Raw genomic sequence first — 22712 nt, 5'->3', positions numbered from 1 at the left:
CTCAAAGACTGAGCACCCAGCAGAAACAGGGTCTGGGCCTCAAGGGACTAAGCGATGCCCTTTGAGCCCAGGTACAGCACCAGCAGTGCCAGTTGCTAAGAATCAGTGTTGAGTTTTGGTTTTGTTTTGTTTTGTTTTGTTTTGGGGGGGGGGGGGGGCAAGACACTTTATATCTGCTTGAAAGCAATTGCAAAACTGCTGCCTACTTTCTGATACTGCTGAATTGGCTGTTTCATACTGTCCAGCAGGGATGGGTCACTTAGGGCTGTCCAGATGTTTGGGCCTAGAACTCCTGTTAGCCTTAGCCAACATAAGGTGAGAGATGCTGAGCTGTAGACTCAAACATCTGGAGGGCCCTAAGTTGTCCACTCCTGCTGTAGAGAAAGGAATCAAAGGCTTCTCAAGAGCCAGTGTGCATGGCGCTGCTCAATATTTGGTGATATTAAAGTTACCAGTGGTGCCCTGGGAGTAGGCTAGAGGTGGTCCTGTTGTTGATCTGCTCTGTCCTGTCATTTTTTGTTTCCAAACAGAAATGCCTGCCAATGCCAAAGAGGAACGCTCTTGCCTTCAGAAGATGCCTCAGATAACAGTCTCTTCAGGAACCTCCGGAACATCCTCACTACTGAAGGCGTCAGCTTCATTTGAGCAAGCTTCCTCAAGTCAGCTCTCCTTTGAACACTGCCCTAGCAGCAATGACAGTCATCTGGAAATTTTGTTGAATTCCCACAGCCCCCTTGGGCGGTCAAGTGAAGTCACCCTCCTAAAGGTGGGTGGCGAGGAACCTCACTTTGAAGGGGTGATGGAAGGATTTTCTAGCAAAGCTGCTGATGAACTGCTCACGCCCCATGAGATCCTGCCGACTCCCCTTTCCCCCATGGAGACCCCACTGTCTCCCTCTTCTGTTGAAGGATCAGGCTTGCACATGAGCTTCACGGAATCACCATGGGAAACAATGGAATGGCTGGACCTGACTCCACCCAGCTCAGCCAACGGCTTTGGTTCCCTCGCCACCGCGGGGCCCAGCCTCTTCAACATCGATTTCTTAGATGTTACTGATCTCAACTTGAACAGCACCATGGATCTGCATTTGCAGCAATGGTGAACCCTGTCAGCCCCACGAATGGGATGCAGGCAACCACATGCCCTTTCCACATAAGGGATTGAGCAACTATGTCAAAGAGCTCTGGTACCATCCAAGGAGAAGAAACTGGAGTCACTTTTCCCAGAACACAATTTCTCTTTTCACTATAAATGGAATCACCAAAAAATTAAGCCCCCAAAACTCACAAAATCATCATCATCCACTTCTAGCACTGGATCCTGCTATTCCTCCTCCTTTTTCTTTGTGAGCAAATCCAAGCCCTGTGAAACTTAGCTAACTTTTGTAATTTACAAACCTATTGCAAGGGAGACTCCCTCTGTAATGGAACTGTATTGGGTACACACCTGTCAGTGTTATCCCTAATGTATCTATCGGCCTTAGCAAGGTATTGTGCTGAACTGCCCTACTAGCTATTGAGCGCCAACCTTTGATTCCCTTGTGGCTTCCAGTACACTGTCTGGGAATCACTGCCTCTTATTCTTAACACATGTATGAGCTCTTCTCTTCTCTTCTCTTCTCTTCTCTTCTCTTCTCTTCTCTTCTCGTCTGTCAGCCCACAAAGCATGATCAGACCAAAGTTCTTGCCATTTTTTCACAACTCAAACCATCCTTTCAAGTTGCTCTCTCTTTGCCCTGTCCCTCTTACGTTACTGCTGTTTAAAGGCACCTTAACAGAACTGAAACAATGTGACTTATTTTGTGATGGGCACTCTCTTTGGAAAGAAATCCAGAGTAGAAAAGAGTCTAGTGCAGACATCAGGAAGAACAGGCTCTTCTGTAGCCTTCATAAATTGTCTGTTTCAAGGTACAGTCCTTCTTTACATACTTTGATATATTTAATGCTTAATTTAAAATATAAACATAATTTGATATTCATATAAATAAAACTATAATATTTCAGCGCAATTCCACACAAGATTCATCATTCAAATCAACCATATTCTTAAATATTTGATATTTAAAATATTAAAAAATATATTCTCCATAAAACGAGCATACAAAATTCACTCATTCACAAAATTAATAATCAGATCATCTACAGAAAATTTCCAACAAGCAATAAAATAACCATCAGTTTTTGCTTCTTAGTAAAACTCCAGAATTTTCCCTTGACCACAAGTATCATTCATCATGTCTGTCAGGGAGTTTTCTAAAACTAAGACCTCGTAAATCTAAGCTTTTGCAATTGTCATGTGCTGTCATGTTGTCTCCAGCTTATGGTAACCCTGTGAATGAAGGCCCTCCAGAAAGCCCTGTTCTTGCCAGCCCTGCTCAGCTCTTACCAACTCAAGGCTGTGGCGTCCTTTATGGAACTGATCCATCTCACCTTTGGTCTTCCTTTTCTTCTCCTGCCTTTGGCTTTTCCTAGCATGATTGTCTTCCCTTGCGAGTCTTGCCTTCTCATGATGTGTCTCAAGTGTGGCAGCTTCGAATTTGCCAGGGCAAGTTCTGGCTTGATTTCATCTTAGGACCCGCTTGTTCATCATTCTGTCAGTCCAGGGTATTTGCAGAGCTATCCCCTAGCACCATGTTCAGAAGGCATAGTATTTTTTCCTGTCAGCTTTCTTTACATCCTTACATGTGATTATTTTTTCTTCAGTGTGGCCCTTCCAAGTCTCAGGCTTCTTTGAATTACTTGGCTGCAGTCTCCCTTGAGCCAGAAGTATGCAAGATCTTTCACAATTTTAATTTCTTCATTGTTGACATTAAAGTTGTGTAACTCTTCTATAGTCATGATTTGTGTTTTCTTAATGGTCAGCTGCAGCTCTGCTTTTGCACTTTCTTCTTTTACTTTCGTTTCAATTCATTGCTGCTTTATGCAAACAGTAAGGTATCATCTGCCTGTCTTAAAGTATTGATATACATTGTGCCAATTTCCCCTCCTTCCGTTGATCCTTATCCATTTTTTTTATGATATGTTCTGTTTACAGATTGAGCAGATAGGCAGATAAATTACACCTTTGTCTGATGCCTTTGTCAATAGGAAACCATTTCAATTCCTCATATTCTGTCTTACCAGTAAGTTTCTTGTCCACGATACAGGTTTTGCATTCAGGCAATCAAGGGCTGAGACACACCCATTTACGGCTTGTGATCCACATAGTCAAAGGCTTTGCTGTAGCTTATAAAGCAGAGACTGATCTTCTGAAATTATTTGGTGCACTCAGGAAGTATATCTTTGCTCTATGTTCTTGGGTGCCTCTTCTTCTCCAAATCCAACTTGAATCTCAGGCATTTCTCACTCCCTGTAGGGTAAAATTCTTTGTTGCAGCACCAGGAGCATTTGCTTGTGTGGGAAATTAGTGTAACAGTCCTATATTTGCTGTACTCTTGCATATGGATTGGAATGTATATTGAACATTTCTAATCTGTGGGCCATTATTTTGCTTTCCATATTTGTTGGCGTAAAATCTATGCTTACATTTGTTTGTGTTTTTTTTAAAAATTCTCTGTTAGATCCTTTTCTTCTTAAAGAATCAGCCATAAAGTTTGAGTTCTGATTTTTTTTTAAACAGTTTTCCAGGTATTTGCCTTTTTAAAGACAGTACCTAATTATCTGCCCTTTAGTAAAAACTTGTTCCTGTTTTTCAAATCACAATACCTCAGGAGTCAAGTTAATTTAAAAAAATCAGAACTCATAAATGTTGTTACTGATTCTTCAAGTAGAAGGAACTAATGGGGATTAAATTTGAAGATCCAGCATTTGAAAGTATTAGTTATTTAACTGAAACACATAATTTCCATCGATATGACTGACATTCTAAACTCATTTGCCTAGAACTAAGCCCCATTAAAACTAGTTTACCCATATAGGACTGCACAGTAATTATAACAGGGCAAGCAAATACAGTTTTAATTCAAGAAAATATGATTATGATATGAGCATGTACAGCAGTTATATAGATTTTGAGGGTATTTTTTTTCTTTTGATTTATCTAAAATAAAGGGGATGGTTATCCACATTGCAAACAGTGGCCCAGGGATCATAGGTTGATGTGGCAAGGGAAGGGGCTGGAGAGGAGGAAGGAGAGTTGTGGATCTGCTAGAACCTCTTTTTACCTGTCCTGCTCAGTCAACAAGACTGAAGCTAGAACATTCCCAAGGTAGAACCACCAGTCTTCTCACGTGCCTGCCTATAGGGCTTTGGGTGGGCAGAAGCCTTACACCTCGGAGCCTTCTGTCTAACGTATTACAGTACAATTGGATTGCACTTTTAGGAGCCATGCCAGAATCCCTGGCCAAGCATCACAGAGACCGCAGGATGGCTCTGGAACCCTCTTCAGGATTGCAGACAGTGCTCTGACCTCCCAAGAAGGCATCAGAGATCTGACCCCTGACCCCTTGCAAATGACTTGGAAAGAACTGCATCAGCAGATTCTCTGAGGTTGGGAGTGGGAGGAAATGGGGCATTATGGGCACAAGCAATCCTGCCTCCCTTCCTTCTCCTGCAAAGCTCCTTGCCTAGATGGGCTGAAAAGCCTCCCATGAAAAAGCAGGCGATTGGAGAGTGGTGAAGCAAAGATCACTCCACCCTGCAGGTTTCTGCCCAGAAAGGCAGTAGACTCTTGTAAGCTCCTGAGTGCCGTGGCTTCTGAACAAGGTGTCCATAGGACTGTCCCCTTAATACCCTAAATATTGTGGCTGAGATAACAGCAGAGGGTGGCTTGGGGTAGATTTTCCACTGGAATGATAACTCTTTAAACTGAATCACTACCAGTTCACCATCTTACCTGAACTACTTTTGGGTTCCTCTCTTTCTATATCTTCCTCAGCCATTGGTTAAGTATCACTTTGTATGGTTTGGTTTTATCTGTATCTGCCTCATCTATCATCCATAATGAACTGTAAAACTAGTCCTGCTTCATTAATAATGTTTAAGCAATCCCCTACTGATACATGATTGGAAACTGCCCGGGTTCTTCTGTTATTTTCTTAAATTCTCTCCTTTTTTGCTTGCTTGCATTCTCAGATGTAAATCTCTATATGTGTTTTGGTATTCAAAACATTCGGATTTCCCTCTTTAAACATCTTCATAATTACATTTCTTATCTAAAACTGGAAGATTTTATTAAGATAGCTCTATAGTTCGATAGCTTTTTGTTTGCTGATTGCTTGATTGTATATACCAGCTCCCCCCATGACCAAAACGGGCTTTTCTGTATACTCATTCTGTATACTAAAGAAACCCAAAGAAATCATTTACACAGAATGCCATTCATATCTCTAGAATATGCCTTTAAATACTTTAAATATTATTTATCTTCTAACAGCACAATCCTATGCATGTCCTCTTTCTCGAAACAAACTTCCTATTGATTTCAGTTAGGCTTATTCTCAAGCAAGTGGGGAGAGGATTGCCTTCTAAGTCTCAGTGATGTTCTTTTGAAAGCTCTGACTTCTAGATCATCTACTAGTTTAGATATCCCACATACTTGTTTAGATAGCCAGCAAACAATATCTGATACCTTGATTACTAGCTATGTAAATCCCTACTTCATTTTCCATGACTTTAATTCTATTCACCTATTGCTGTTTTCCTTTCAAAATGGATGTTTTCATCAGGTTTCCTCCCTGCTTCCTCCCACATATTTTTCTTCTTATCACACATTTCAGTCTTAAGATCGCCTCCTTTATGGCATTTGTTTTCTGCTCACCCATTTTGCAGTCCAATTTCTTTTTATCTAGTTTTGACTCCATGTTCCTAATTTTTAAGAGAGAGTAAGAATTTTCTATTAGGTTTTCTCCATTACTAAAATCAGTTGTCTTTCATTCGCACTGCTTTCCAAAAGATTACTTCAATGGATGCATACAAAATCTAGGTAATTTCTTTAAAAATGTGGTGCTTACATTTGTCTTGATAATATAATGTGTTAATTGAAATAGTAAGACATTCATACAATATAAAATAGAAAAATAGACAATCTTGGATCATTTTGCAATCATGGATAGACAGGTAATCATGGATAATATATAAGAAAATTTAAATAACTAGTGGTTTTAAAATTCCTATTAATTTGGAGGACCAATTGCTGAGTTCAGTAATCCATAGCATCAACAAAGTATGAAAAATGGCAGCTAATTCACTAGCTAGTTCACTCAATGAACCAGTTATGCAGACCAAAACACACGCTTCATGCCTGCACACGCGCACATGGCTTCCCAAGCACTTTAATTATAACACATCCTTAGCAAGCCTTTCTGGATGTTACTTAGCAGTTTTGTGTTCCTCATCATTACAATAAGCTTACTTCAGTTAATCCAAAAATAAGAATGCAATCTAGACTCAAATGCAATCAAGCAAATGTAGGTGAGCCTAGGCAGGATAAAAATGGTCCCTACAGGTAGCTAAGTGTGAATAGGAAATCTCATTTTGTCCTCTTCAACTTGCTTTTTTAAAGCATTCTGTAATTCAGCTCAGATACCATACCAATTCTGCCAAGCTCTTCCACTTTCCCAGTGAATATTTTAGCATCCACTCAGGCAGGAGCGAGCCAATTGGTTTGGTGAGCTGGAAACCATGTCCTTGTTCTCAGTCATTGCATCTTGTGCTCCCAGCTGCACAGGTGAGACACCTGCAGAGACAGTGGCAGGCTGGCTCCCAGGCCAGTTCTCTCCCTGCCTTTCTGACACGGCCTCATTTTAATGAGATAAGCATTCTTTGTACGTGAAGACATGTGCTATCAACCATGGTGGAACAAGGTTCTGATTTTTAGCAGTAAGATCCAAAAGATTTTAGAAGTGCCTTGTCAAGGAGAAAGAACTGTCAGGAGCCTAGAATTCTTAGCTTCAGGGATGATAGCCTCTCTCCCACTTGCCCTGTCTGGCAAATGTAGTCCTAAGACAATTTGCAATAATCACAGAGTTTAAACAGCATAACAAATGAACACTCCACATACTGAAAAAGGACTGAAAGCACAACTCAGAAGAAAGTCCATTTGACTTCAGTGAGGCGTACTCCCAGCTGAGTAGGCATAGGAATGCATCCCAAGTCTTCCTCTTTGTACTAGCATGAGGCGGTCAGGAAGTTAAATGGCTACATTTCTTGCAAGCTATTTTTAAGTACAATGACCTGTTGTTCTAACTCAAAAGGTCAAGCCTAATTGGTGGACGTCCACTTGCGGAACAGGACTTCCCCTCACACTGTTAGTAAAGTGCTCACTCCAGTTACTGCACAGGGCAGACCTTGGAAAGGGGTGTGCAAAGCTTTTTGTTTTCTAATCTCGGGCAAGGTTAAGCTAGCAGGTACAAGGCCAGGCCCAAGCAAGCCCAGCTACAGAACTATTTACCAGCTGACAGTTTAAAATGTAGTAGCAAAATCCATTATGTTCCCAACCCCCTTACTTCTTAGAAGACAAACCGGAATATCACATAGTTCAAAAGTGTTTTGTTTTGTTTTTCAAGAAATATGCCGTGGTAGAGCTGACTTGTTCCTATCATATGTTTCACCCTGGTGTTGCTACTCCAACAGTAGCTAAATGAAGGTTCTGTGTAAGCACAGTAGCAACTGTTGGAGTTGATAGCAATTCCTACCCTTTGGAAAGAAAAACAAGCACGCACATGCTGGCCCTGCACATAAGGAGTCCTCTTTCTGCTGCGAGAAAGGGCTCCCTTCACTCACTATTTCCCCCTTAGCCTCTGCTTAAAACATAGGAACCACCTATGGCACTCTTTGAGAAGGAAGCACATGCATGCTTTGACATACATCTGGAGGTCCTGAAGGCAGGACGCGCTCCAACGGGGCAAAGCGCAGGGAGCCAAGGTTCAGTTTAGGTGCCAGGAAGCACTTCCTGACAGTCAGGACTCCGAGGGTGTGGAATGGGCTTCCACGAGAGGTTGCTGAGGCCCCATCGGTGCGGGTGTTCAAGGATAGGCTGGACGTCCACATGGTGGGCATGTCGTGAGTGGAGCCGGCTGGGGCCGGGGGTCAGACTAGATGGCCCAGGAGACCCCTTATGACTTGCTCTTTTTCTATGTTTCTATGATAGGCTGGACCTCTGCTGAATTCCTACTCATGCAGCCATTTGCCCTTTAGCCCCATCTCTTCATGCTCTCCCTAGCATTCATTCTAAAAAGTTATTACCTCCTCTCAGATTGGTTTTCTGACAGTAGATCAGATGCAGAATGGTTGGGCATAGGAAACTAATAGGTCTTGATGTGGAAGACAGGCTAAATCTTCCCCAATAGCTGTATCAAATTATGAGATGGATGGAGATAATGAAGACATTGTTTTAAATGTAGCCACTTTGGCTCTAATCCAGAAAAAAAGTCACTTAAACAAATCATGTGATGTACCTTCAGTGATAGCAAACTCTATTTGAACTCAATCTGAACTCACCATATTGGTACAGAACTTGGAAGATATCTTTTTAAAAAATCAGTTGTTTCGAATAAAGCAAGTCAGTTGATCCCATAATGCTATTAGACAGGCTTACAAACCCAACAATACTGCAAAACCATGACTGTCTTACAAACAAAAGTATCTCAAAATAATTGCAAAGCATACAAATTTCATACTGAATTGTTCCTCGCAGTGCAGTCCAATGTGTTTCTGCTCAAAAATAAGTCCTACTAAAGTTCTGCCAAAAACGCTTCATCTGTGCCAAGGATTAGACTTCATTCTTTTCTTAAGTAGAAATCTTTATCATAGACAACAACTATAGCCTTGTCTGTTGCAGCCTAAACAGTATGGCAGGAAAAAGTAACAAGGCTTCGTGTCAGAAGACAAATGCCTATTCTATGCAGTTAGGCCAGGGTCCATCTGTATTGAGTGGAAGGGTAGACAGACGCACCGCTAACACTGGCAGCTGGACACGTGCTTCCTATCTCTTCTTGTCTGAAAACAGAAGGGCAGCTGCTACTAAATCAATAGGGGACAGACTATGTTGTACATCATGCTTTATGATGCAAGCTGATCAGAGCAGAGGATAACCCTTTAAAACAAAATAATCTGTACTGATGTTTGCAGCCCTCCAGTTAACTTCCACTCAGGCGGCTCCTGTGATGTAAATTAATGTATCTCAAAGATATGTATGTTTAACAACATTGAAGAATGCAAAGCAAATCCTTTACAAGGAGTATTTCAAGACTAGCAGCAGTATTCCGTCATTACTCCTCTACTGTAAGCTACATGTAGAATCACGAATTGCCACATGGAGTAGAAATGTTGCTTTGTTTTGTGGGAATGTTACACTCACATGACAGCTGTGGCAAAAGGACAATTTTGGGCATGCCATTTTTAAATCTTTTAATGCAAGTTTAAAAATCTGTCCTAAAGTGCTTTTTAAATTTATCAGCATGGTGACTTCCATAGTTTTTAAAAACATAAACTAAAAAATGTTACCACTAGTTAAAATGGCAAAACTACTCCAAAACAAACAAAAGCAAGGTGCCAAAAATTACAGAAAGCAGAAAGGCAGCATTCAAAACATCGCAATTATTTTTAAAATTATTTTTAATATTTTTAAATTAAAAGTTAATTACCTATTTTTTTAAAAAAAATAGGCAAATAACTGAGTACAAATTAAAAGAACAATAATTAAGAAGTTAACATGAAGGTAACAGTGAGTGCCCCAAGTAGACATGTGGCAATGAGTTCACCTGCCTGATGCAGAACTGCAGTCATCAAAAAGCACTCTGTTTACAAAGGCTAGAAGAGCAGCGTAGAAAGCAATCTACCCCTGTAGATGGCACTATTGTTTTGTTTTTTCCCCTGCAAAAGTCAGATTTTCTGTCGTCCGAAAAAAGAACTATGGGGAAACCACAGGAGACTAATGGTTTGATGGTGTCATGCAGATGCCCTGTAGGAAGGGCACGGACAGCGTGGCTACTCCACAGCTAGTGCACAATTGTGTAGTGCCACTGTGCACATTCCACTGCAGCAGGAAAGAGGACTGGCACCTCGGAGAGCAAGGCTACAGAGAACAGTCTGCTGAGCCATCCAGCTGTATTCCAACAGGCAATACCAGTTTGAAATACCTCTTCCGTGTAAGGGATGAACCTCTGCCGTCTCTCTTCACATGGTACTGCATCAAGCTTTCAAGGTGGAGTCCTCCCACACACATTCCCTCCTTCAGCACACTCATCCTTGTCATCTAAACTATGCAAGCGGCAGGCGCACAGAAGACGGTCAGCTTTCTTCGAACTTGCTCAGCCTAATGAAAAGTTCTCATTTACAGCATTGTGAAGCAGAAGAGCCATACAGCATGAGACTGAACTTCACATTAGTGCCTTAGCCATGAGGCTATTGCCTTTTTCTAGATTTTCTGCCCATCTGTTGTGTGGGAGAAAGATTAAAAACCCATACAAAATCTTCTAGAGAACAGCTGTGAATCCACCGATGATGAGGAGGAGCTTGTTCTGCTAAGCTAGTTGGGAACTTTGCAATATCTAGTTCTGCTTCTTCTGTAAATCTCTATGCAGTGCAATTCAGAAATGTCTCCCAACATGGGATGGGGGGGGGTGGAATTCCCTTTGGCATCTTATCATATAGCTTGTGGCTGCTTTCTGTGGACTTAGCGACTTCCTGAAACTTTGTAAAAAGTAAATATTGCAAACCAAAGATCATTACAAAAGTATTTACCAACCGAGTGTATTTAATATTTGTGTTACTGGAAGGAGCATTTGTTGGAAATCAAGGCGGCATCAAAAGGGCTATGTGGCCTTGAGTGTCTTCTTGGCTGAAGATCAGCAAGAGAACTGTCTCTGCAGACCTCAACTCCAGCCTCATTAAGGTGATTGTACCCCCGAGGCGTAAGGAAAAATAACAGCTGGCTTAAATATTGCTGCATGTTGTATAAAAATGTTAAGTGTTTGTAAGGTCACTATGTAAAGCATGATTTTTCTATTGTACAAATGTTCACAGTGCACTGGTAGAATAGAATAATCCTTCACATGCTTCCTTTTATTTTTTAATTTTAATATTCAAAAAGCTAGAAGTCATTCCATTGAGACTTTTTAATAGCACTTCAGTCCAAGAATAGTTTTCAGTGCTGCGCTGTCAAGTGGTACAGGGCTTGAGCAACAGCTCTATTCTTATTTAAAGGGATGCTGTCAACTACTACCAGAAACAAACCACACACTGTAAATAAACACACTGCCTTACCTCTGCGACCAGCACTGCCATTCTTATTAAAAGAATCCCTGTGATGTTACTCTGAGCGCTTTTTTTGCAGTTATTTTCTCATGTGCATGTTTTACAATAGGCCACACTCCATTCCAAGCTGCTACTGACAGAATTCTTCAGAGCATTATCCCGAGGGCTTGTAATATATTGCAATAGTTCTCATTTCAGCCTTGCAAAAACAGCCCTCTTGCAGTAGGTTAGGCTGAGGGCCAGTGACTTGCTCAGTGAGCTCCATGTCTGAGCAAAGCTGAAGCAAGTCAAACACCGGCTGGCAACTTAGCTGTATCTGTTTACCGTTTTCTAAATGCTAATGGAGATCCTGGAATGTAATTTCCATCTGCAGTCCTCTTAAGAAATCAGATTCTTTTTTTAAAACAGTCCTCCCAAAATAAGAAAGACTGAGGAGTCTGCTGAAGGTCTGGAGAATGCATGGGAATGAATTAAAATGGTTTCAATACAGTTTGTGGAAACCAATTAACACAAACATACAAAGTAAGGCAGATGGAAGGAACAAGGCAAAGCCATGATATAAAAACAAAAGGGCAGCTAAATTGCTGGCTATACTTCAGTGGCACAATCTGCAAATGAGCAGGGATGCTGTTGCCACCAAGACAAAGGCAATTATGTGATGTGTTAACAGAAACAATATTCCTAATGTATGAGCAGGAAATAGAGCCCCATTTGGCTTTCAACCACAACACTGATTCCCCAGCTAGAGACGACAGCATGGCAAAACTGATTCACAGGGGCAAGGGATGGTTTGGTTTCGTGAAAGGAAATCAGTCAGGATAAAGTGAGTATCTTGTGCTTATGGGAGGAATTGCCCCAGGGTTCCACCATACCTTTTGGTCCTTTTTTGAAACAACAGTAAACGGAACCCTGGCCAGAGGAAGATAGCATTTTTTACAATTTTGTTAAAATTTATTGATTTTCCCATCACATATCTGACCTTATAACAAGAATAACAAGGTCATAGTTGCATCCTTGATTTATTACAACTGACCTGCAGGCGAAAAAAAATAGAACTTTTACATTAACACTTTGATTCCATGTAGAATATTTTAAATAGAAGAGGAAGGAGTCAAATCAGGAGAAGATAAAATAGTTGGAAGCTTTTAAAAGCTATCATGTTGTCAAACTCCAGTTTACTTACAGACGATAAGGCAATATCCCTGCACATCAGCTTCTCAATAAACTTTTATACATTTTTTCTATGGTACAAGAAGAAAAAAAATTAACCAGTTCACAATGTACAGTTCTTACACTATTTTCACAGCTTCTGAACACTATACATCTTTATAAACAGACACTGTAATATAAATGCTGCACCCTTAATAGTATATTATAATAATCTATGATTAGTATGCTAAAACTGTCCATCTCTCTCAGTCATCCACTGAGCCTGAACGGGAAGCAACCTCCATTTCCTGGTTGTCTGAATGGAAATGCTCCACGTCAACATGCAAGAGTAGAATGTGGAAAAGGGGGCTATGGTAGCTATTCAATTTGTGGCACAAAGAGAAAAATAAACCAAGTGTTTAGCCTGTACAGGAAGCTCCAGACAAGGTTAAAGATAATCCACCTGAGAGGACTGCAAGGACGAATTACTGCATGAGAACTGGTTTCCAATTCAATGCATTATCTTATTTGGTGTTGACCACGTCCTTGCATGGATGAAGTTTTTGCTTTAAGATTGAGGGATTAAAGGTGCTTCCACATGAGACTTTATCATGCAATCACTATGCCTCATTCACAGAATTTTATAGGGTGTCTAGATGACATTGTCGTCGTCTTCTAACCCTCTCTTGCTTTCCCACCACTACTTCTGCCTTTTTTCTTTCCACAAAAAACTGTTAAGGAAGAACAAACAGAACAGCTCTACTTCATTGTTTGATTGGTAGTGCTAGGTGCCCTCCATCTGGCAGCATCTCAAGTCAACTGGCTACCCAGTTGCGGGCTTTTCACTGACTCACTTGTTAGGAAGTTCTTTTCTCTTGCTCTGGAAAAAGAATCATTACAGTTGTTTTTCTGCTATATGCCTTAAAGCATTTAACATTTTAATTCTCTCATCATCTTACTAGGAAAATCTTTTCACAAAAACTAATCTTCATTTTTTGAAGGCCTCATAAGAGGCCAAATTCATCCACAAAAAGAAATCAAGCATATTTTAGCATCCATTTCCCAGTGATTTTTGGCGTCCAGTGATCCAACTAAAGGGGATGGAGTAGGCTTATTTGATTTGGCAGTGGATATCAGACATGAAGCAGAGACCCAAAGCACACCTGGAACTCTGTGAGAAGCTTCTTGATTATGCCATTGGAGACCAGGGGCAAGTGAATTACAAATATTTAATGATAAATCTGTGACTGTTTAGCCAGCTTAATGAGCATGATGTAGTTAGAAATCAGGGTTCACAAGCCAGTTAAATTCAATTAAGTATTTTAATAATTCCTCAGATCAAAATCTTATCTCACCAGGTAACAATTTACAGGACACCTAGTTCTACTGAAGAGTGGCTTGTTTGGAAAATTAAAGAATACATTATTCTTCATCTCTTGTGAGTTCAGTTGTTAGCCTATTTCAATGCAATGCATTATTTTTTGGTAAAGACATAGTCCATTTTACATTATCACTTCTTTCTTCCCCCAAAATATGAAGTTCTGCTGAGCCACACTGTCCTCAAAACATACACTGTGACTAAAAAGCAACAGAAATTCAAATCAATTCATCTATTGCACTTTGTGAAGAAAAAATATATATTTATATATTTATATATTATCCCCTGTTTGCCTTTGCTGGCTCCAGAAGGTAAAAGTAGCTCATTTGGCTGCAAGTTCCTCTTTCCCCATACAGGGTTATGTTCAGAATCAGACAGACCAACACCTAACTTCCTTTCTTCTAAGTTATCTGTAACAATTGGAAGATTCTGAGAGCATAAAATCATTCCAGTAACTGTTGAAAAGTCTCTGAACCTAGAAATTAACTTCAGGTGCTTTCCAATCATGGTCAACAAATAAAATGTTACTTATTTCCACATTTCATGAATATGTCCACAAAAAGAGCAAAATGAGGTCTCTCTTTGACTGACACTAACACTGTGTGATCAGGTATTACATGGATGCACTTTATAAGTGACAATAATATACAGACAGAATGGAAGAAAAACACCAACATTATTGCACATGGTGTTTGGGCGAGCGTTAAAACACTGCAATATGGGGTGAAGATTCTGTACATCTTGCTTTCTCTCAGCACTTGCACTAGAATTTTGATGTAGCAGCAGTATCAATCGACGTACATTGGAGAGCTGGGAGTTGCTGGCATTTGATCCAGAATTTTACAGACATAGCACGCAACATCCACTGTTCGTTCTTCATACATTAGGATGAAGGGATGTTTCTGGAAGAATGGAAAGGGAAAAAAACATATTCTCACTTGTCAAACACATGATCACACGCCTGTAGAAGATATACGAGCTCTTAAGAATGCTTTCACATAACTCTTATAATACTATGAAGTGCTGTGCTTGGACAATGGCTCATAAGATCCAGTGGCAAGAGGCCAAACATCAGCACACACACACACATGCAGCCTTGGTTAATTACAGCTGGGTGCAGAAGCTATTACACCACCTGGTAGGGTCCTGTCTACCCTTCTCTGGAGCATCTGGGAGCTGTAGATAGTGATGTAAATGTATATGTCAAATTTAGTTGTAAGAAGTCTCCATCTCCCCTGCAAGCAGAACAGGAGGAATTTATCCATACTGCAGCTGCAATTCCTGTTTACTGAGTTTAATCTGAGAAGTGAGGACAACTATCTACTAACAGGAACATTTCAAGTCCATTAAATGGGAATCAAGAGCTGTGAAAATGTTTTACTCACACTACATATATGGCTATTCCATTATGAACAGCAAATTGTAAACCATTCTAATTCTAGAGAGAAAATACACTAATATGTATAAGCTTAGGATCTATTTCTCTGCAACTGCCCAGAATCTAACATTCTGTATCAAAGTTCTTGCAAACCCAGCATTCAACTTTAAAAGGTTTCAAACTCTCAAGTTGCCAGCAAAGTTTCAGAAGCATCTCCAAATGCATATACCTGGTAGAATCTAGGTGGGATACTATACAGTTCTCATACATAAACTTCATGGAATTCTTTATTATTAAGAGTTATACCCCCCCCCCCACTTTTTAAAGAACTCAAAGCTGCTTACATTATTCTCTTCCTCCTGCTCTCAATCTTATCCCCACAAAAACTTGTGAGGTAGGTTGGGCTGAGAGTCTGTGACTGGCCCAAAGCCACCCAGTTGGCTCCATGGAAGAGCAGGGACTAGAACCCAGATCACCTGAGTCCAAGTCTTGTGCACTTAACCACTACACCACAGTGGTTATTTAAAGAATTAGAGAATTGGAGTGAAGCAAAAAATATCTCACAATCTAAATAAACAACATCAAATGCATTCCTTAATTATCTAGGTGCAGAACTTTACACTTTGGGAATGCATCCCTGAATGAGTACAGCATTCCTCGAAATATCAGATCCAGCCTGATTGTTTGCACTCTACAGACAGAATGCAGCTAATGCATGACAGCAAGCCTAATTATATATCATGTTAAGCTCAGAGCAATGAGAAAGAAACAGGTTGCTTAAAACTCTTAGCCAAATCTAGCCCCATGTATTCCTCTATTCCTCCATACTCACCAGAAGCTCCTTATACTTTGGCCTTTTGGACTCGTCCTTTGTAAGGCTAAAAAGATTAATAGAAAGGTTAGGGAGCAAAAAAAAATCTGCTGAAAAACATCTAAAGTAAAGTGGAAAGAACAGGTTCAAGATATGATTAAAGTCTGGTAAGCATTACGCATTTGTATATCCACCAGTGTGTACAAGATCAGTAACCTATTTATGGCCTCTCTGCATGGAATGGATGAGGGCCAATAAACTGAAACTCAACCCAGACAAGACGGAGGTCCTGTTGGTTGGCGGATCGGGCTTCGGAGAGGGTGGATTTGACCTGGTCCTGAATGGTGCAACACTCCCTCTTCGGGATAAGGTCCGCAGCTTAGGAGTACTCCTCGACCCGGAGCTTTCTTTGGAAGCTCAGGTGACAGCGGTGGCGAGGATCGCCTTCCTTCAGCTTCGGCTGATTAATCAGCTGCGCCCCTACCTGGAGTTTGACTGCCTGGTGACGGTGACACACGCGCTGGTGACTTCCCGCCTAGACTTCTGTAACGCGCTTTACGTGGGGCTTCCCCTGAAGACGGTCCGAACACTTCAATTGGTGCAAAATAGAGCTGCCAGGTTGCTGACGGGGACGGGGCGTTATGCTCACATGACTCCAGTCCTCCGTCAGCTTCACTGGCTGCCCATCGAAGCCCGGGCCCAATTCAAGGTGTTGATTATGACCTATAAAGCCCTAAACGGCTTGGGTCCTGGCTACCTGAACGAGCGCTTACATCCGTATATGCCCGACCGCCCTTTGAGATCTGCGGGAGGGTCCCTTCTCCGGGAACCCTCCATGAAAGAAATTAGGAGAGTAAGTACTCGGAGGAGGGCTTTCTCTGCGGTGGCGCCCAACCTATGGAATTCACTCCCCAAAGAGGTCCGCCTGGCACCGTCGTTACTGGTTTTTCGGCGCCAGGTAAAGACCTTTTTATTTAAACATCATTTTAATTGTTAAAATATATGATCTGGCCAGGGCAACTTCTTCTTCCTCCTCTTTTCTCCTCCTATATTATTTATTTACTTATTTTATACTGATAATTTTAATTTTATATTATTATGTTTGTAACTCAATGTATTTTTTGTATTTTTGTATTTAATGGTAATTTATTATGTTCTATTGTATTTCAATGTATTTTATTGTGTTGTAAGCCGCCCTGAGGCTTCGACAAGGGGCAGCATAGAAATGTAATAATAATAATAATAATAATAATAATAATAATAATAATAATAATAATAATATGTTAAGCTTGGTGGGAAACCTAGGATTTCAAATTCTTCATTTGAAAATGCAAAGAGGAGCAATAGGACTTCTATTGAGAAGTTGTAGACTGGTTTTTCACTGCACTACTGCCTTGTTTTATTTTTAATTAACCACATTTCTATGTGACCAATAGCTGGTGCTTTCTGGGCTATACAGAACTTCTGGGCACAGAATGGTCCGAACCTTTCAATATATTCTACAGCAATCATAAGAAAACATTTTGTCTCTGCACACTTAAATCCTTACCCTTCATAAACAAAAGAAAGTTCTTGAAAAAACATCTGGTACACTAGCTTATCCTAAGAGAATAATTATAGAGCATTAATTTGGAACAACAGGGAAATTTCTGTTGATCTACAAAGGTCCAGTCGACTAGACCTTCAGCCTTCTATGAAAGGAAATATGTTACTCACTCAAAGCCTCCCTTGATCCATCATCCCCATCAATACCTTTAAGAAATCAACTTAAAGGCCTAAGGGCAGCATCCTATTGAGCTGCCCAGAACACTCAGAACTTATACTCATTCAATTGGGTGTGGGTGGATTGTCTCCGCATTCCCCCCATCCTACAAAGGATAGAGATGTCTGGTTTTGGCTGTCTATGTCTTCTGCTCCTGTTCACAAGGAAAAGCAGCTGAGGTACCAACAGATTTCTTCGTAGAACGGCAGTGCCCCACTTCACCACCACCTGATCCCAAGAAGCCCCCCGCCAGCAAGGTCTTCTACCTTTCGAGGCACAGCATGCATGGGCAGAACTGTGCTGGCTGCAAGAATGGAAGGAGCAGCCTGCAAAGATGGAGTCCCCACTGTGGCCTTGGAGGGCTTCTGCAAAGTCATGGTGGGGATTGTGGCGATAAGGTTGCACTCAAGCTGCATGTTTGAAAACAATGGTATGTTTTAAAAGGCACAAAAACAAAGGTCAGCTACCAGCAGGTGGCACCAAATCTAAACTGTGGCTGCATTTGGGTGATCAAATTTTGCCTTAATAAGCCAAAACATCCCTCACCTTCCCTTCATGCAAAAAGAAAAACAATCTAGGAAGCTACGGGGTGAGCAAACAATCTAAATTGGTAAACTATGGCTAACAGTTTCCAACCAAGCCACAATACAAAGCTATCGCTGAATGCTGCCTTCCATACTGTTGCTTCTTTGGAAGCCATTAAGCATAGCTCTCATTTCAGATGTAATGGTCAACTGACATTTACCCACTTGCACAAACAGAAGGAAATGGCTGCATGACTCTGCAATAAGCTTTTTCTTTATTTAACAGACATACTATTATTTTAAAAATGCATTAGAACCCACCTCTGTTTTGTCTGGTCTGCATGTAACAACAGTCCAGTATATGGATTCACAAAAGCTTTTCACTGAATTCAGTGCTGCAGAATTCTGGGTTGTCATTATATGTAAACACTACACTATGGTTAGCTATGGGCTGTTAATCATGAATAAGGCAGGAAAAGAACCTATAGTTTGTTGTTGGGTTGTGAACTCTGGGCTGTTCACTGTTAACAGGGTCCACCACTATTTAAGAACGCATACTCAAATGAAACCTGGGTTGTTGTTACATGCAAACCAAGTCTATATTGTGCTTAAAAATCATTTGGGAAGACAGGCTGAGGGAGTTCTCAAACAAGGCTTTAAAATGGCTCTCGCTTTAACCAGCTGGTAAAACCTACACCAAAACACTCACTCTCCATAAAAATTATTCCCTTCAGATGTCCCTTTTATACCATCAGTTGTTTCAGCCTGAAGCATTTGTACATGCCCTAGCTTCAGTATGATTCCAAATTAGCACTGATGTAGAGCAGTATTCTACATGCTGGTAGGTTATCCAAATGAAGTTTCCCGAGTCCCTTGGGACGAGTTAGCTGCAACAAGAGCAACTGATGCAGAGCTACTCCACTGTGACCACAGTTCAATGCTAATACTGCAGCCACCTGCAAATTCTGTGAATGTTGTTCGCAAAAGCAGTCAGCAACACAAATGTAAACTAGCACAGCCGCAGACTTGCATGATTGAGAACTTCCAGCTGTAGGAGTTAAGAGTGCCGAGGACCCTATTTGGTGCAGTTAGCATTCCACTACTCCAACTAAAATACACCAAGGAGGTAATGCCAAAGCAAGCAGGCTCATTCACTGGAGATACAAGGACAAAGATCTCTGGAGTAAATGGAGAACTACAAAACGATTTACTGTAGAAGTCCATCGGACAGAACTTCACTCCTCTACTTTGCTCAGTATGAGAGTTGCAAGTGAAACAAGACCTTGGGGAGGAAGGGTGCAAGCCTCGACTTCCATCACGTATGCAAAAGGAGGGGAAAAGCCTTTCCAGCAGTTGTTCTGGGGTAGCCTTCCCAGAGAGGTTTGCCTGATGCAAGCCCTCTGGTCATTTTAGTGCCCAGTGAAGACTTTGCTGTTTACCCAGACCTGTTGAAAACTCTTGGAACTCTAGTTTCAGTCGCTCAGTATTAACAAGTTAACTGCTTTTAATGTGAGTGTTGTGTCTTTTGATTACATGGTTTAATGTTTTACAGTGTACCTAAATTGGTTTTATTTATTTATTGTAAGCTGCCCAGAGAACTTTATATTATAGGGTGGCATACAGACATCGTACATAACATAGCAACAATTAAAGGAGTTAGCTCTTTCCAGACCTGAAAACCACTCTGTGCACGGTTGTTCTTTCCAGCCCACACATGCTGTCCCATCGCCAGGCTTTTCCCTGGCAGAAACATGCACCATTTACATCAACATGGGCGTCCTGTGATGCTCCTGCTACAAACTCAGCAGCAGAGCAGGGGGCTCTCCCTGGGCAACTTACTTGCTACCAATGCTCAGAACAGATCCAAATGAGGCATACTCACCACAAGTTGACAAAGTTGATAAAACTAGGAGAAAATTCTCGTTCCTCTGAGTTACTCAGCTGTGGTGGATCTCCCTTGACTACTTGTGTTAGTTGATCAAATACACTATTCCATTTGGGATAGGGGAACCGTCCTGTGGCCAGCTCATACTATGTCAAAGAGACAGCAACAAGATGGGAGAGATTAGTGAAGTTTACAGGGAACACAGCTGTCAAACATTATGCCAACTCTGGGAACTTTTTATATGCATGTGTCTAAGCTCACACAACTTAAAAACAAATACAATGGCAGCGAACATCTCAGCAACTCAGAGGACAATTGCTGCTTTGGGACTGAATCCTTCACATCTCAGGTTGTTCTACTTCTGACATTTTAAGGCTTCTTGCGCATTAATTTAAAGGAAGCATGGGATTTCTAAAAAAATAAATACATACACATACATTGAAATGATGATTTCAGTAGAAGACACTGCAGCTCACTTTAAGAACTATAGCTTCCAGTGTGTGTAGGGCTGGTTCCCACTATACAGTAGATTACTAAGGCTTCAGTAAGCTGCTGTACATGCAGCATGCTGTATGAACCTGCCCATCGTGTGTTACCCAAAAGTTGTATAATCCTAATATAAATCAAATAACTCATGATGTCCAGGTTCACACAGCACTGCAACCCCAGATGCCCCAATAAGGGACTGCATATTCAAAATGGTAGCCTTGCATGTTATGGCTCATTGTGGGTTAAACAACCCACACTGAGGCTGCTATTTCATGCAAACTTTGTCACAGAGGGGGTTTTTTTGGTTGCTAAGTCATCTCTGACCTTTCATGTTTCCATGGACAACATTCCTACAGGCTCTCCTACTCCACCATCCCTCGGAGTCCATCCAAGTACACACCGACCACCCCAGTGACCACATCTATCCACCTCAACCTCTGCCATCCCCTTCTCCTTTTGCCTTCAATTGTTCCCAGCATTAGGGTCTTCCCCAGTGAGTCCTTCCTTCTCATTAGGTGACCAAAGTATTTGAGTTTCATCTTCAGTATCTAACTTTCTAAAGAACAGTCAGGGTTGATTTCCTTTAAGATAGTCTGATTTGATTTGATTTGATTTGATTTCTCTGTAGTCCAAGGGACTCTCAGGAATCTTCTCCAGTACAATTCAAAGGTGACAGTTCTTTGGTGCTCAGTTTTCCTTATGGCCCAACTCTCACAGCCATACAACTGGAAAAACCATAGCTTTGACCATATGGACTTTTGTCAGCAGGGTGATGTCCTTGCTTTTTAGTATGCTGTCTAGATTTGCCATAGCTTTCCTCCCAAGGAGCAAGTGTCTTTTAATTTCATGGCTGCAGTCACCATCTGCAGTGATCTTGGAGCCCAAGAAAATAAAATCTGTCACTACTTCCATTTCTTCCCCTTCTATTTGCCAGGAAGTGAGAGGACCAGATGTCATGATCATAGTTTTTTTAATGTTGAGTTTCAAGGCAACTTTTGCACTCTCCTCTTTCAACCTCATAAAGAGGCTAATTAGTTCCTTTTCACTTTTTGCCATTAGAGTGGAATTTCACCACCAGATAAATTGGTAACTGAGTGCCTTTCGGCTTTGACCCTGTCACTTCATTCTTTCTGGCGCTACTAGTACTAGCCCTCCACTCTTACCCAGTAGCATATTGGACACCTTTCAACCTGAGGGGCTCATCTTCCAGTGTCATATCTTTTAGACTTTGGATACTGTCCATGGGGTTTTCATGGCAATGATGCTGGAGTGGGTTGCCATTTTCTTCTCCAGTGGATCACCTTTTCTCAGAGCTCTCTGTTATGACCTGTCCATCTTGGGTGCCCCTGCACAGCATAGCTCATAGCTTCATTGCGCTATGCAAGCCCCCTCACCACGGCAAGGCAGTGATCCGAGAGGATCACATGGGATCATGAAGGTCACAGTGTAGCAAAGACTAATTATGTTGGTATAATGTACAAATGGGAAAGTCTATGTCACAGTAGCTGGACTAGGAATTGCAGGCCTTCAGTGACTTACTTCCTCTGGGGTGATCTAACATTATGCATACTTGCACATTCCCAATTTAGAGAGAAAGGAACAGACATGGCTCCTGTTTTTGACATGTTTTAATCCCACCCCACGAACTTTCAAAGCTGATGAAAGCCAGCAATATATGAGCCATGCACGTAGTACTAGGTTTATTTCCATCTTTCTATGTAGAGACATCCGACTGGGTCCATGTCTGGAGTCAGCACCCGGCATGTTCACACAAATGCAGTGGGCAAGGATTCATCCGTCGCTTAGATGGTGTATGTTGGGAGCAGGATTCAATGGCATTCTGGGAAAATGAAAGGCTGATGGGACACTGAGCTGCGCTGCTGCCTTTGCTGTCTGGTCCTGCTGCCACCCATGTTGCTGGCTCATGATAACTGCATACGCTGGAAAAGCTCACCATGGTGGCTTGGGGTGGGGGCGCATGAAAGGACATCTTTCACATAGCTGCTTCCAATTTGGAGCTGGCCTGATTAGGCCCATGTCAAATACTCCTGGGTTTTGATGCTTCTGTCATATTGCCAGCAGGACTAAGCTTACTTTGTGTCTGTAGGAGAAGAAGAACAAGGCCAGTCTTCTCAGGTTTA

General features: G+C 41.4%; 2 protein-coding genes across 21 annotated transcripts in view; one reads left to right on the top strand and one right to left on the bottom strand.

The window, feature by feature from the left end:
* Nucleotides 1–13221, top strand: part of MYOCD (myocardin) — a 316680-nt gene extending 303459 nt beyond the window's left edge. For 12 of the 13 annotated variants that reach the window (XM_044453728.1, XM_044453727.1, XM_044453730.1 and 9 more), the window contains one exon: nucleotides 531–2776. In XM_044453728.1, coding sequence (XP_044309663.1) covers nucleotides 531–1102 — 572 coding nt within the window. In that variant the 3' untranslated portion in view covers nucleotides 1103–2776. Of the gene's footprint in view, nucleotides 1–530; nucleotides 2777–13209 lie in introns of those variants that run through there. The other variant, XR_006416965.1, reaches the window with a different exon arrangement.
* Nucleotides 12125–22712, bottom strand: part of MAP2K4 (mitogen-activated protein kinase kinase 4) — a 63811-nt gene continuing 53223 nt past the window's right edge. For all 8 annotated transcript variants that reach the window (XM_044453739.1, XM_044453741.1, XM_044453742.1 and 5 more), the window contains 3 exons: nucleotides 20080–20228; nucleotides 15933–15978; nucleotides 12125–14624 (listed from right to left, as the gene is read on the bottom strand). In XM_044453739.1, the coding sequence (XP_044309674.1) occupies nucleotides 14511–14624; nucleotides 15933–15978; nucleotides 20080–20228 (309 nt within the window). In that variant the 3' untranslated portion in view covers nucleotides 12125–14510. The remainder of the gene's footprint in view (nucleotides 14625–15932; nucleotides 15979–20079; nucleotides 20229–22712) is intronic.

The sequence above is a fragment of the Varanus komodoensis genome, unplaced genomic scaffold (assembly GCF_004798865.1).
Source record: "Varanus komodoensis strain SLA01 unplaced genomic scaffold, ASM479886v1 scaffold7_1, whole genome shotgun sequence".
NCBI classification, from domain to species: Eukaryota; Metazoa; Chordata; class Lepidosauria; order Squamata; family Varanidae; genus Varanus; species Varanus komodoensis.
Note: the sequence above shows the minus strand (reverse complement) of the source record. Positions and strands in the feature narration are given on the sequence as shown.